At 44.1% G+C, this 12,510-nt stretch overlaps 1 protein-coding gene across 2 annotated transcripts in view; it reads right to left on the bottom strand.

Annotated features, from left to right (window-relative positions):
• LOC309562882 (pulmonary surfactant-associated protein D-like) overlaps positions 1 to 4,814 on the bottom strand; it is a 66,003-nt gene extending 61,189 nt beyond the window's left edge. Inside the window, exons 1-3 of one of the 2 annotated variants that reach the window (XM_082267202.1) lie at positions 4,701 to 4,814; positions 2,290 to 2,455; positions 1,914 to 1,985 (exon numbers count right to left, since the gene is read on the bottom strand). In XM_082267202.1, coding sequence (XP_082123328.1) covers positions 1,914 to 1,985; positions 2,290 to 2,437 — 220 coding nt within the window. In that variant the 5' untranslated portion in view covers positions 2,438 to 2,455; positions 4,701 to 4,814. The remainder of the gene's footprint in view (positions 1 to 1,913; positions 1,986 to 2,289; positions 2,456 to 4,700) is intronic. The other variant, XM_082267201.1, reaches the window with a different exon arrangement.
• Between the last annotated feature and the right edge of the window lie 7,696 nt (positions 4,815 to 12,510).

Below are 12,510 nucleotides of genomic sequence, written 5' to 3'. Positions count from 1 at the left end.
ACAAGTGCTTTTTTCACCACTACTATTTCTTTATAATGGCATTTAGAATTTACAAATGCAGCGATTTAGAAAGTGGATGAAAGGTTTAGCACGGGGAACACATTTTGATAGATACTGTATGTAGTGCATTTTATATACAGCTATATAGATCAGACGAAAAGGAGGTACAAATGAGGAGGAAGGAGGGACTGAGGGACTTTTTTCTGAATGAGGGACAGTTGGGAGCTATGTATAACTTTCACACAAACCAATTAATGTACTCCTATTCAGATTTTTTTTTTTTTTTTTTTATCAAAGACCTGTATCATAATATATTTTGGTCTAAATTTATGAAGACATGTCATTTTACTGGATATGTTTTAACCACTTGCCGTCTGCTTACGTTGATAGTACTGCGGCAAAGTGGTCTGTTATCGTCTGATGACGTAGATCTACGTCATCAGACACTTCCCTTTCTCGGCGGTGCGCGCGCGCTGCCGGAGGCTCGCTCCCACTGTATTCAGTCACAGCGGGAGTCGGGCCAGGGGAGGAGCAGCGGCGATCGCTGCTGCTCTTCCCCCCTCGTCGGGGATCTAGTGTGGAGATCCACCTGCTTGTGTAAACACAAGCGGGCGGATCTCCTAAGTGACAGGCAGGGTCAGATTGCAGGGTTCAGCATAGCTGAACCCTGGATCTGTCCTTGTGTCACACAGTCACCTCCCCCCACACACGTCAGTAAGCACCAGGCATACATTAACCCCTCCCTCTCCAATAAAATTAACCCCTTCCCTGCCAGTGTCATTTTTACAGTAACAGTGCATATATATAGCACTGATTACTGCAGTAATGTCACTGGTACCCCCAAAAGTGTCAAAAATGTCAGTCAAGGGTCCGATCTGTCCGCCGCAATGTCGCAGCCCCGCAAAAAAAATCGCAGATCGCCGCCATTACTCGTTAAAAAAAAAAAACACCAAAAATGACAGAAATCTTTCCCTTAGTTAGTAAATGCAATAACTTTTGCGCAAACCAATCAAAATACGCTTATTGTGAATTTTTTTACCAAACATATGTAGCAGAAAACAAATTGACCAAAAATTTAAAAAAATTTTGATTTTTACATTTTTTTGGGGGGGAATTTCATATAAAAAAATGTGAAAAATATTTTTGTTTTTTCAAAATTTACGCTCTTTTTTCGTTTATAGTGCAAAAAGTAAAAATCGCACAGGTGATCAAATACCACCAAAAGAAAGCTCTGTTTGTGGGAAAAAAAGGACGTAAATTTAGTTTGGGTACGGTGTCGCACGACCGCGCAATTGTCAGTTAAATTCGCACAGCGCCAAATCGCAAAAAGTGGCCCAGACATAAGACAGCAAAATGCTCTAGTGGTAAAGTGGTTAATGTACGCCTATTCAGATTTTTTTTTTTATCAAAGACCTGTATCATAATATATTTTGGTCTAAATTTATGAAGACATGTCATTTTACTGGATATGTTTTAAAACAGAAAGTATAAAATATTGTCTTTTTTTTTTAATTTTTAGGGTTTTTTGGTTTATAGGTATATTAAAAATCTAGTAGCGATCAAATACCAATAAAAGAAAGCTGTATTCTTGTGAACAAAAAAAATAATGTGTGGCATGACTGAGCAATTGCCAGTTAAAGTAGCACAGTGTCAATAGCAAAAAATGTCCTGGTCATGAAGGGGGTAAAACCTTCCAGAGGCCAAGTTAGTGGTTAAAAAATAAAAACATTAACTCAAATGGGACATCGACACTTCAACCCTAACAGAAGTTCTAACCTTTCTCCTGTACTTAAAAGCTAAAACAATGTAATTTTTTTTTAGCTTAACAATAAAAATCACATTTTCAAGTTACAGACCTGATTTTAAATAGATAATTTAAATCAGAAACTCTTGAGCACCATGCTCCTTCCTACCTGAATCCTTGCAGTCTCCTGGGGGCCCTGGCATTCCTCTTGGTCCTGGAAATCCAGGTAATCCAATGTCTCCTGTTTAATTATAGTATACAATTTAGCACAGTGAAAGTGAGGCGACCCTGGGTATCATTTTTGAAATTCCCAACTTTGGACTCACCAACCCCCCCAGTATCCCCCACCCCCCTTTTAAACTCCCCGTTATTTAAAAAATCTATCCAGGTTCAATCACATCACAGATCCTCTTTGCCACTTTATTTAAAGAGCATATACATAAACATATCATTATTTTTACCAAAAAATATAAGAACAATTTAAAAAAAAAATAAAACGTGTTGGTGTAAAACGAAAAAAAATAAATAAATAAATGAATTTATACCTTTCTCTCCTTTCGCTCCATCTTTTCCAGGAGCTCCACACGTAATGATGGAACAGCCGCTCTTTTCTACATCTTGACATATCTGTGTGCTCGACATCACTAAAGACACATGGAGAAGAAGTACAGCGAAAACCTGTAGAGCTTTCATATTTTAGACACAGTTGATCTATAAAGGAAGAAAAAAATGAGTATATTATTAAAGTTATGCTGATGCCCCCACCTCATTATTTAACCTCTTGCCCACCGCCCACCGTAGTATTACTGCGGCAAGGCGGCTTGGCTGCGCAAAACCACGTAGTACTATGTGATTTCGTGCACGAGGTCTCGGAAACGCGCGCGCGCCACCGGAGCCGCGCTCCAACTGTGTTTAGACACAGCGGGAGGCGGGCCGCGGGAGTAGCAGCGGCGAATGCCGCCGGCCTCCCGCGATCATCAGATAAATGAACAGAAGACCTGCCTGCTTATGTATACAAAGCAGGCGAGTCTTCTGTCAGACAGACAGGAAGAGATCAGGAGTTTCAGCTAAGCTACAACCCCGATCTCTCTGAGAAACCGAGAGAAGACCCGCCTGCTTATGTAAACAAAGCAGGCGGATCTTCTGTCACACAGACAGGAAGAGATCAGGAGTTTCAGCTAAGCTACAACCCCGATCTCTCTGAGAAACCGAGAGAAGACCCACCTGCTTATGTAAACAAAGCAGGCGGATCTTCTGTCAGACAGACAGGAAGAGATCAGGAGTTTCAGCTAAGCTACAACCCCGATCTCTCTGAGAAACCGAGAGAAGACCCGCCTGCTTATGTAAACAAAGCAGGCGGATCTTCTGTCACACAGACAGGAAGAGATCAGGAGTTTCAGCTAAGCTACAACCCCGATCTCTCTGAGAAACCGAGAGAAGACCCGCCTGCTTATGTAAACAAAGCAGGCGGATCTTCTGTCAGACAGACAGGAAGAGATCAGGAGTTTCAGCTAAGCTACAACCCCGATCTCTCTGAGAAACCGAGAGAAGACCCGCCTGCTTATGTAGAAAAAGCAGGCGGATCTTCTGTCAGACAGACAGGAAGAGATCAGGAGTTTCAGCTAAGCTACAACCCCGATCTCTCTGAGAAACCGAGAGAAGACCCGCCTGCTTATGTAAACAAAGCAGGCGGATCTTCTGTCAGACAGGCAGGGAGAGATCAGCAGTTTCAGCTAAGCTGAAACTGCGATCTCTCTGTGCCTGTCACAGAACCATCTCCCCCACACAGTCAGCAAGCATATTTAGGCACACATTACCCCTTTGATCACCCCAAGTGTTAACCCCTTCCCTGCCAGTGTCATTTATACAGTAACAGTGCATAATATTTAGCACTGATTACTGTATTAGTGTCAAAAATGTCAGTTAGGGGCCCGATTAATGTCGCAGTCCCGCTAAAAAATGCTGATCGCCGCCATTACTATAGAAAAATATTAATATATAATATAATATATATATATATTAATATATAGTAATATAGAAAAAATAAATAAATAAAAATTCCAAAAATCTATCCCGTAGTTTGTAAATGCTGTACATTTTGCGCAAACCAATTAAAATACGCTTTTTGGGATTTTTTTTACAAAAAATATGTAACAGAATACAAATTGGCCTAAACTGATAAAACAATTAGATTTTTTGCATTTTTTTATTGGGAATGTTTTATAGCAGAAAGTAAAAAATATGTCGTTTTTTTTCAAAATTGTCGCTCTTTTTTTGTTTATAGGGCAAAATCTAAAAACCGCAGAGGTGATCATATACCACCAAAAGAAAGCTTTATTTGTGGGAAAAAAAGGACATCAATTGTATTTGTGTACAGCGCCGCACGACCGCGCAATATTCCGTTAAAATAATGCAGTGCCGAATCGCAAAAAAAATGGAATGGTCATTAAGGGGGTAAAACCTTCCGGAGCTGAAGTGGTTAATGAACTGGACCTTGCTGATCTCAAAAAAATACTACTTGCCTTGCTGTCATGAGAATTTAATAGCAAGGATGTGTTTCATGCAATTAACCAGTGGGGATGTTTTTTTACTTCCCATCCCTAAGATGCACCAGGAAATCTCCCCAATTTGATGGGAAATCCCCTCTTAGCTGTTGTCCTTCCTGTTTCGGATCTCATATCACTTTATGTTCTGGCGACAATGGCCACCATGGCAAATAGGTTTAATCTCCCCAAAGGGGATACAGCAATAAAACCATAACAGAGGTTATCACCCTTCCTGATCGCGTCCAAAATGAAAAATAAAGTCATAGAAAAATTAAAAATATTCCCACCATCCAAGAACTGGTGAACTAAGAAAAAAAGATATGGAGTAATTTGGGCAACTGGACCTACCAATAGATCGAAATGTATTTATTGAGAAATATAAGAAAGGTGCTTATTCAAGTGGTACTCACCAAGGAAGACACAAGGGACCTGGAGCAGAGGGACCTGGAGCAGATGAAGCAGAAGACCCAAGGTGGTCATCTATATATACTGATTTGTTATCTGACTATGTACATATACCTATCTGCAAATTAGAAAAGTCAAAAGCAGCAAACACAAAACATTCGCCCCCGCATCTTTTCCAAAGAATTAAAAATTCCAGTAAGTAAAAGTTCAATGCTTGCAGAGACGTGATTTCGTTTACCATGAAAAGGTATCCAGGAGATCTACAATGATTAAACTTCGGTATACCCAACCTTTTTTTAAAAAGTGAGCAGAATAAATGAGAAATTAACTTCTGGAAACTCGGCACTGTAAAAATGTACTTAACAGTATTGCACAAATATTCACATTTTAGTTACAGTGGATCTTGTACTTCAGAGGAGGTCTGCTTATTCATTGAGCCCCTCACCCGTCCTTAACCCCTTTATACCTAAGGGTAAAACTAATCTAAATGCCTAAGCACAATTTTGCAATTTTGACATGTGTTAAAGCAACCGTGCTGAATTCTTTTTTCTCGTCAGTCTTTACGCAGGAAAAGGAAGGGTACACTGACCATGACTGTATGGTTAGTAGTAATAAACAGGACTTGTCACCATGGCTAACAGAGGGGGAAATCAGGGAAAGACTGGATAAACTTAACACAAACAAATCACCAGGCCCGGATGGCGTACATCCGAGAGTGCTCAAGGAACTCAGTATGGTTATATCCAGACCACTGTTCCTGATCTTTGCTGACAGTATTAGGACAGGAGATGTACCAGGGGATTGGAGGAAGGCTAACGTGATTCCGATATTCAAAAAGGGCCAGAGACATATCCCGGGAAATTATAGGCCTGTTAGTCTGACATCAATAATATGTAAACTTTTGGAGGGGATGATAAGGGACTATATCGTAGAGTATGCTAAAGACAACAACATCATCAGTAGTAACCAGCACGGGTTTACAAATGGGCGTTCTTGTCAAACCAATCTCTTAGCATTCTACGAGGAAGTGAGCTGTGAGCTAGATAGGGGGAGACCAGTGGATGTGGTGTACTTGGATTTCGATAAGGCGTTTGATACAGTTCCCCACAAGCGCTTAATTTATAAAATAAGGTCTGCAGGTATCGACAGCAGGGTTTGCTCTTGGATACGGAATTGGCTAAAAGGCCGTGTCCAAAGGGTAGTAATAAACAGCGCATACTCAGACTGGTCTGACGTAGTAAGCGGGGTGCCCCAGGGCTCAGTCCTGGGACCAACCTTGTTCAATTTATTCCTAAACAGCATTGAGGACGGGATCAGTAGTTCGTTATCAGTTTTTGCAGATGACACAAAATTGGCCAGGGCAATAACTGCACAGCATGAAGCAGATATCCTACAGAATGACCTGGACAAAATTACGGAGTGGGCAACGACATGGCAAATGAGGTTTAATGTGGAGAAGTGTAAGGTTTTGCACTTGGGGACCAAAAACATAAAAACACAATACACGTTAGGAGGGGAACCCTTGGGGGAATCAAAAATGGAGAAAGATCTGGGAGTCTTAGTTGATGATAGATTAGGCAACAGCATGCAATGCCAAGCGGCAGCTTCCAAAGCCAACAGAATATTAGCATGCATAAAGAAAAGGAAGTATTCCAGAGATAAGACTATAATCCTTCCACTTTATAAAACTCTGGTCCGACCGCATCTGGAGTATTCTGTCCAGTTCTGGTCGCCAGTCCTCAGGAGGGATGTGTTGGAGCTGGAGAAAGTCCAGAGAAGGGCAACTAAACTGATTAGGGGGTTGGAGGACCTTACCTATGAAGAGCGGCTGCAATCGCTCGATTTATTTTCCCTGGAGAAAAGACGTCTGAGAGGGGACATGATAGCAATTTATAAATATCTTAATGGGGATCTCAGCTTAGAAGAAAAGCTGTTCATTCGAAGGAATTGCATGAGGACTCGAGGACATACAATGCGATTAGAGGAGAAGCGTTTTAACCTCAGGCAACGTGGGGGGTTCTTTACTGTTAGGGCTACAAGATTGTGGAATTGTCTACCACAAGAGGTGGTTTCTGCGGGTAGTATGGTGACTTTCAAAAGACTCTTAGACTTACATCTCAAGGATCAGGAGATTGAGGGCTATGTTAGATGATTACAGTCACACACACCTACACAGGTTGAACTGGATGGACTATTGTCTTTATTCAACCTCACCTACTATGTAACTATGTAACTATGTAATAATTAAACCGTATATATCATCACAACTACTTTGTGCACCATATGCATGGATAATACCTTGTTTTGTTCAGGTCAAATCAGTCTTTCATTTGGTAGTAAATAGTAATAGCTATCTCCTGCTGAATAATGACTTGACGGGCTCCCCTGATTACCAGGACACGGTTACCAGAGTTGTATAAAGTACTCGAAACCCATACTTGAGTAAAAGTACAAGTGCTCGATCAAAAAGTGACTTGAGTAGAAGTTTTATAATAGTAACGAGTAACTATGCAGCACAAAAAAAATATCAGAGTAGAAGTATTGAAATCATTGAAAAAATGTAGTGAAGTAAAAGTGGAAGTAGGAGAAAAAAGTTCTACTCCAGGAAAGTACAGATACCGCCTTTCGGTACTTAAGTACAGTAGTGAAGTAGTTCTACTTAGTTACTATACATCTCTGACGGTTACCTTGAGATATAGTTTGTGGATCCCTTCCTTGCTCCTGATGGCTCGTCACACAAATAAACAGTCTAGGGGTGTTGGGTTTTTTCATGTTTATTTGGAACTGGGATTGGAGAAGGGAATAGTTGGATACTCCAGTTTGAACTATTCATATTAGATAAGGACTTCTATCTTTAATTCTTCTAGGTTGATTGGAAACAGCTAAGCTGCTTAATCCACACTACCACAAGTGTAGAAAGAGTTTAGTCTCTTGCTCTTTACTTTCTAGCAAAACAACTGAATGGATGATCACTTATCTTCAGGACACTCTCACTAGCATCCCCTTTTAACTGACACAGTATCCCCTTTTAACTGACACCCTGACTATCCTAGGAGCAGGGGTGGTCCCCCTCAGGTCAGGCCCCTTGACACAAGATTCTGTACTCACTGTACCGCAGAGACGATCCTCCAGTGTCTCCCCTCTCATTTAGCTCCTCTGGACCTCTGGGTTCAGTTCCTCTCTGCTACTCTCCAGGCCCTCAGGATGACCCCCTGAGGCTGCATGACACCTCTACAGAGGAGAAGGCAGCCGCCCCCTCCCTCCAGAACTCCGCTATCCAGACGAAAGACTTTGAGCACATGTGCTCCTGGCCTTGTTACAGTATCCCATCATGCACCAAGGCTCTTTTCCTCTGCCAATCCTCAGGACTGTATGAAAAGCCTGTGCACCCATTTGTCAGGTTTCCTACCACTGTCTAACATGCCTCCCTATTGGACCAGTGTGAGACATTCTCTTAGACAGAATGAGATCCTGCTCTCTGATAGGCAGAGAACAATATAGATTTACCTGCAGCCCCTCTGGTAAGCAGACAGAGCTCAAAACTATACTTTCTAACTAGCACCTACCTAGGAGGGTGCTACACTCACCCCCTGCCAAACTGAGCCATGTCCTCACTGGCTCTGGATAGCCACCCTAACAAAAATTCCTGTACAAAAGTTACACGGAGTATCCAACAAACTTGGAAAAGGGGAAAAGGGAGATACGTACAGGGCCATGGGACATACCCCATATGTGGCCAGTAAATACAATAAATTTCGTGGAAAAAATATATTTCTCTGCTTTACACATGTATGCACATGGGAATATACCAAGTGCATTTAGACCAATGCACCCCCCGCCAAGCAAAAATCTGATTGACAGGTAAAGGCAACACCCTATCTAACTAACTAGACACTAATATCAACATTACATATTTACAATGAGGACAGTGGGGAGCCTCTCCAAGACCCGGAAGTTCCCTGCAAGCCTGCAAAGGAAAAAAAGTTAAGCACATGGAAATTTACATAGCCTACCTACTTACGAAGCGACTGCCCTCTACTCAGAGGCGATCCTCTCACCAGCATCATTTCTATCTCTAACATCCCCATAGAGATCTCCATCACTGCCAGCCCCCTAAGGGCACGCTTGACCCGACATTCTGTTGTGTACCTGCAATAGACAAACAAAACAGATCCTGCCAAGATAACTAGCTAACATTTGATCAGCAATTTCGCCAGGAAACAATATTTTTGACTAGTAATAGGCACAGTCCCTCTCAGACACCAGGGCACTGACTCTCCCCTTTTATAGGCAGACCCCCAAGTTCAGAATGAAGAAATGCAAAGTTCACCTAACTGGTGTTCACAGTGTTCTTTCCTACTGTAACCCCGAGGCAGCACATCTTCTCCTGGCGGCAAGCTATTCTTGCTGGAGCCTGAGCGAAGCTTGCCTTACTTGGGAGTCTCTGTAAGAACTCTTCAAGGGATCCTTCACTCTGGCATCCCTTTCTCTGAAGAGGCAATGAGCCGCCACCCTTCTCTCACAAGGTGGCAACTCACACAAAGTTGCCTTCAGCATTTCTATGGCCCACTGGCACAAGGGATCTTCGCAAAGTGTCCTTTAAAAAAAGTATCTTCCCAAAGTGTCGCAAAAAGTGGCCCAAAGGCCAAGAGGATCTTCAAAAACAGGAAATCTCTGTGAAGTAGGGGGTTTGCCCCCTCCAGGTAGCAGCCCCTGGCTTTAACAGGAGAAGTTATTTGTGGAAAAATGTATTTTCCCAAGTGAAGAAACTGTAGCAGTTTCGCTGAATACCATCTTCTTTTGCAAGGATAGAAGGGAAGTGGATTAAGGTACAGGGCCTCCAGCCCTAACAGCAGCTTTGGAATCAAAGCAACTCGTCAGGCACACTAGCCCCTTTGTAACTCTCTCCACTTAATATATCACACTTTTAAGGCCAACTAGCCCCTTTTCTGGCAGGAACCAGAACTCTGCACACCTCAGTAGTAATGATCAGGATTCGGTATGCGGATGATCTTTCCCTCAGAGTTATGAATGCTGACGGCCCAGGCTTGGCCTTTTCCATCTGAACAGTTGACTTCCACTCGATCAATGTAAATGGACTTCCCCAGATTCCAATTTGCCGTGAAATATTTAAAGGTGTCCCAAAGATGAGGCTTGGACAGGATTCTCTATGGTTTAGGTAAGAGAGAGAAAGTCCCAAACGGCTTCATCACACCAAGCCCCTCTCTTTTCCTCAATCTCCTCCATTATCTCCCGAGGAGCGTACAGATAGTCATATCCATATTCCAAGGCCACCTTCTTCTGTACAAGGCACTGAAAGTGGGAAAACCTGGGAAGTTTCTGCTTGTCTCCTCTCCCAGATGGGGCATATACAGTAGGGTCTCCACTCTTTTGATGAGGCTGGCGTAAGCTTCATTTTGAACCTGAGCCCAGGCATAGTTGCGAGATGGGGACAAATCTGGGACCCCTGTGGCATAGGCATTGCAGAAACTCAGATTCCTTGCACACTGCATTCGGACAATGGCTGCCTCAGTCCACTGAGGGAACTGGAATTCGTAGGGCTGCTTCTCTCCTCACTTCCCCAATCCCACTCAGTCTCTACCTCAGACTTCCAATCATCAATTCCCTCTTCCAGGGACCCACACCAATGTTGGAAATTGGGTGACCCTATATCAATGGCCCCGACTTCCTCCTCACTGGATGCACTGGAAGCCTTCGACTTCTGGGCCCATTGATTCCCCTCTGCCTCTTTAAGAACCAGACTGTTCATTGTTGCAAGTGTTGTCAATGCATCTTGCGGCCGCTGCTCGGCCCTCACAATTTGCATACACTGCACCTCTAAAATGTGGGTCTCCCTGGTTTTGCAGATGGTGTTACAGGTTTGCATCACTGGTCCTGGCCCCAGTGGTGTTTTCAGTACTTTCCATCCTCTTCCCACAGGGATCGCCACTCTGGGTATCAACAACTCCTGTGTGATTCTTGTCTCCCAGCTTACATACAGTCTCCTGGGCTGGCAATCACTCCTCTCCATCTGCAACAACATGTCACCGCAGTGCCCACACTGACCCCACGCCCACAGCCGTATGGACACATTCAGGCATCTGCTACATAGCAGTCCCAGATGCTCCATGTCTCCTCCGCTGCACAGGGCCAGACATCCCTTGAGCATTAGTCGCACCCTGGTGTCCCACATGGTCTAGCTCAAAGACTGTAGGGCCTGCTGTAAGATGACTTTTCGGGCCTCCTCTGATTACCAGCACACAGTCACTTGAGGTACAGTTCATGCTCCGGATGGCTCGTCACACAATAAACAGATGAAGAAAATACATTTGTATGTTATGAGATCTTTCTGTAAGGAGTGGGCTGGCAGGGGGCGGAGCTTGCCTCATCAATAGGCATGAGCCATGGCAGCGGGGGCAGTCAGGTGGAAGATGGAGATATGGTGTTGAGGAGGCAGTTGGTGGCCCTCAAGGGTGCCTCCTAGTCTGGGGTGAAGTGGTGGTGCTGGGATCAGGGTCCACAGGGAGGAAGTAATGTGAAAGTAAAAGCTGTGTCACTCTACTGTTCTACACTTATAGGGGTTGCGAGTCCCTGCCTGTAATGTGCCGCTACTAGAGACTGTCAAGTCATTTCAGAATGACGTATCTGGACCAAGAAAGTGTGTGCTGCAGGCATCCTAACCTGCAAAGACTAATATCAGGGAGGTGGCACTCCGTGACGCCCCCCCCCCCCCCGCGCCACCCAAGTCCTTCCCGTGATGCCGCCCCCCTCACTAATTTAACACTAGAGGATGATCAAATGAAATTGAATCAGTATACAGAGGTTTACTTCTTCTGAGAGATATTAAAGGAACACTCTAACCACCATGACCCCTTCAGTGATTTGAAGTGGTGATGGTGGTAGGAGTCAGAAACACTGCACATGCTGGGATATTTACAGTTATGTGCTGGGGGCTAGTTGCACCACTAGCACATGTGACTTAGGCAGCCAGAAAATGTCATGTCCTTCTTCATATATGTATGAACAAGGACATGACATGTTATGACAAAACACAACTAGTTATTAAAAAACATATTGTAACAATTTACACACGCTAATGCACATACCTTTTCTACTTATTTTGCAGACTGCTGGCGGCTACTGCTGGTGCGGTTACTGCTGGCAGTTACTGCTGGTGGGTAATGCTGGTGGTTACTGTTGGCGGGAAATGCTGGTGGTTACTGCTGGCTGGTACTGCTTGTGGTTACTGCTGGTGGGTAATGCTGGTGGTTACTGTTGGCGGGAAATGCTGGTGGCTACTGCTGGTGGGTAATGCTGGTGGTTACTGCTGGCTGGTACTGCTTGTGGTTACTGCTGGTGGGTACTGCTAGTGGGTAGTGCTGGTGGTTACTGCTGGCAGGTAGTGCTGGTGGGTACTGCTGGTGGTTACTGCTGGTGGGTAATGCTGGTGGTTACTGCTGACGGGAAATGCTGGTGGTTACTGCTGGCGGGTAATGCTGGTGGTTACTGCTGGCTGGTACTGCTTGTGGCTACTGCTGGTGGGTACTGCTGGTGGGTAATGCTGGCAGTTACTGCTGTCAGGTAGTGCTGGCGGGTACTGCTGGCAGTTACTGCTGGCGGTTACTGCTGGTGGTTACTGCTGGTGGTTACTGCTGGCTGGTAATGCTGGTGGTTACAGCTGGTGGGTAATGCTAGTGGTTACTGCTGGCGGTTACTGCTGGCGGGTATTTCTGGTGGTTACTGCTGGCGGGTACTTCTGGTGGTTACTGCTGGTGGTTACTGCTGCCTGGTAATGCTGGTGGTTACAGCTGTTGG

Source organism: Pelophylax lessonae (assembly GCF_965119305.1).
Source record: "Pelophylax lessonae genome assembly, chromosome: 9".
Lineage (NCBI taxonomy): Eukaryota > Metazoa > Chordata > Amphibia > Anura > Ranidae > Pelophylax > Pelophylax lessonae.
This window is presented reverse-complemented; position numbering and strand designations above follow the sequence as displayed.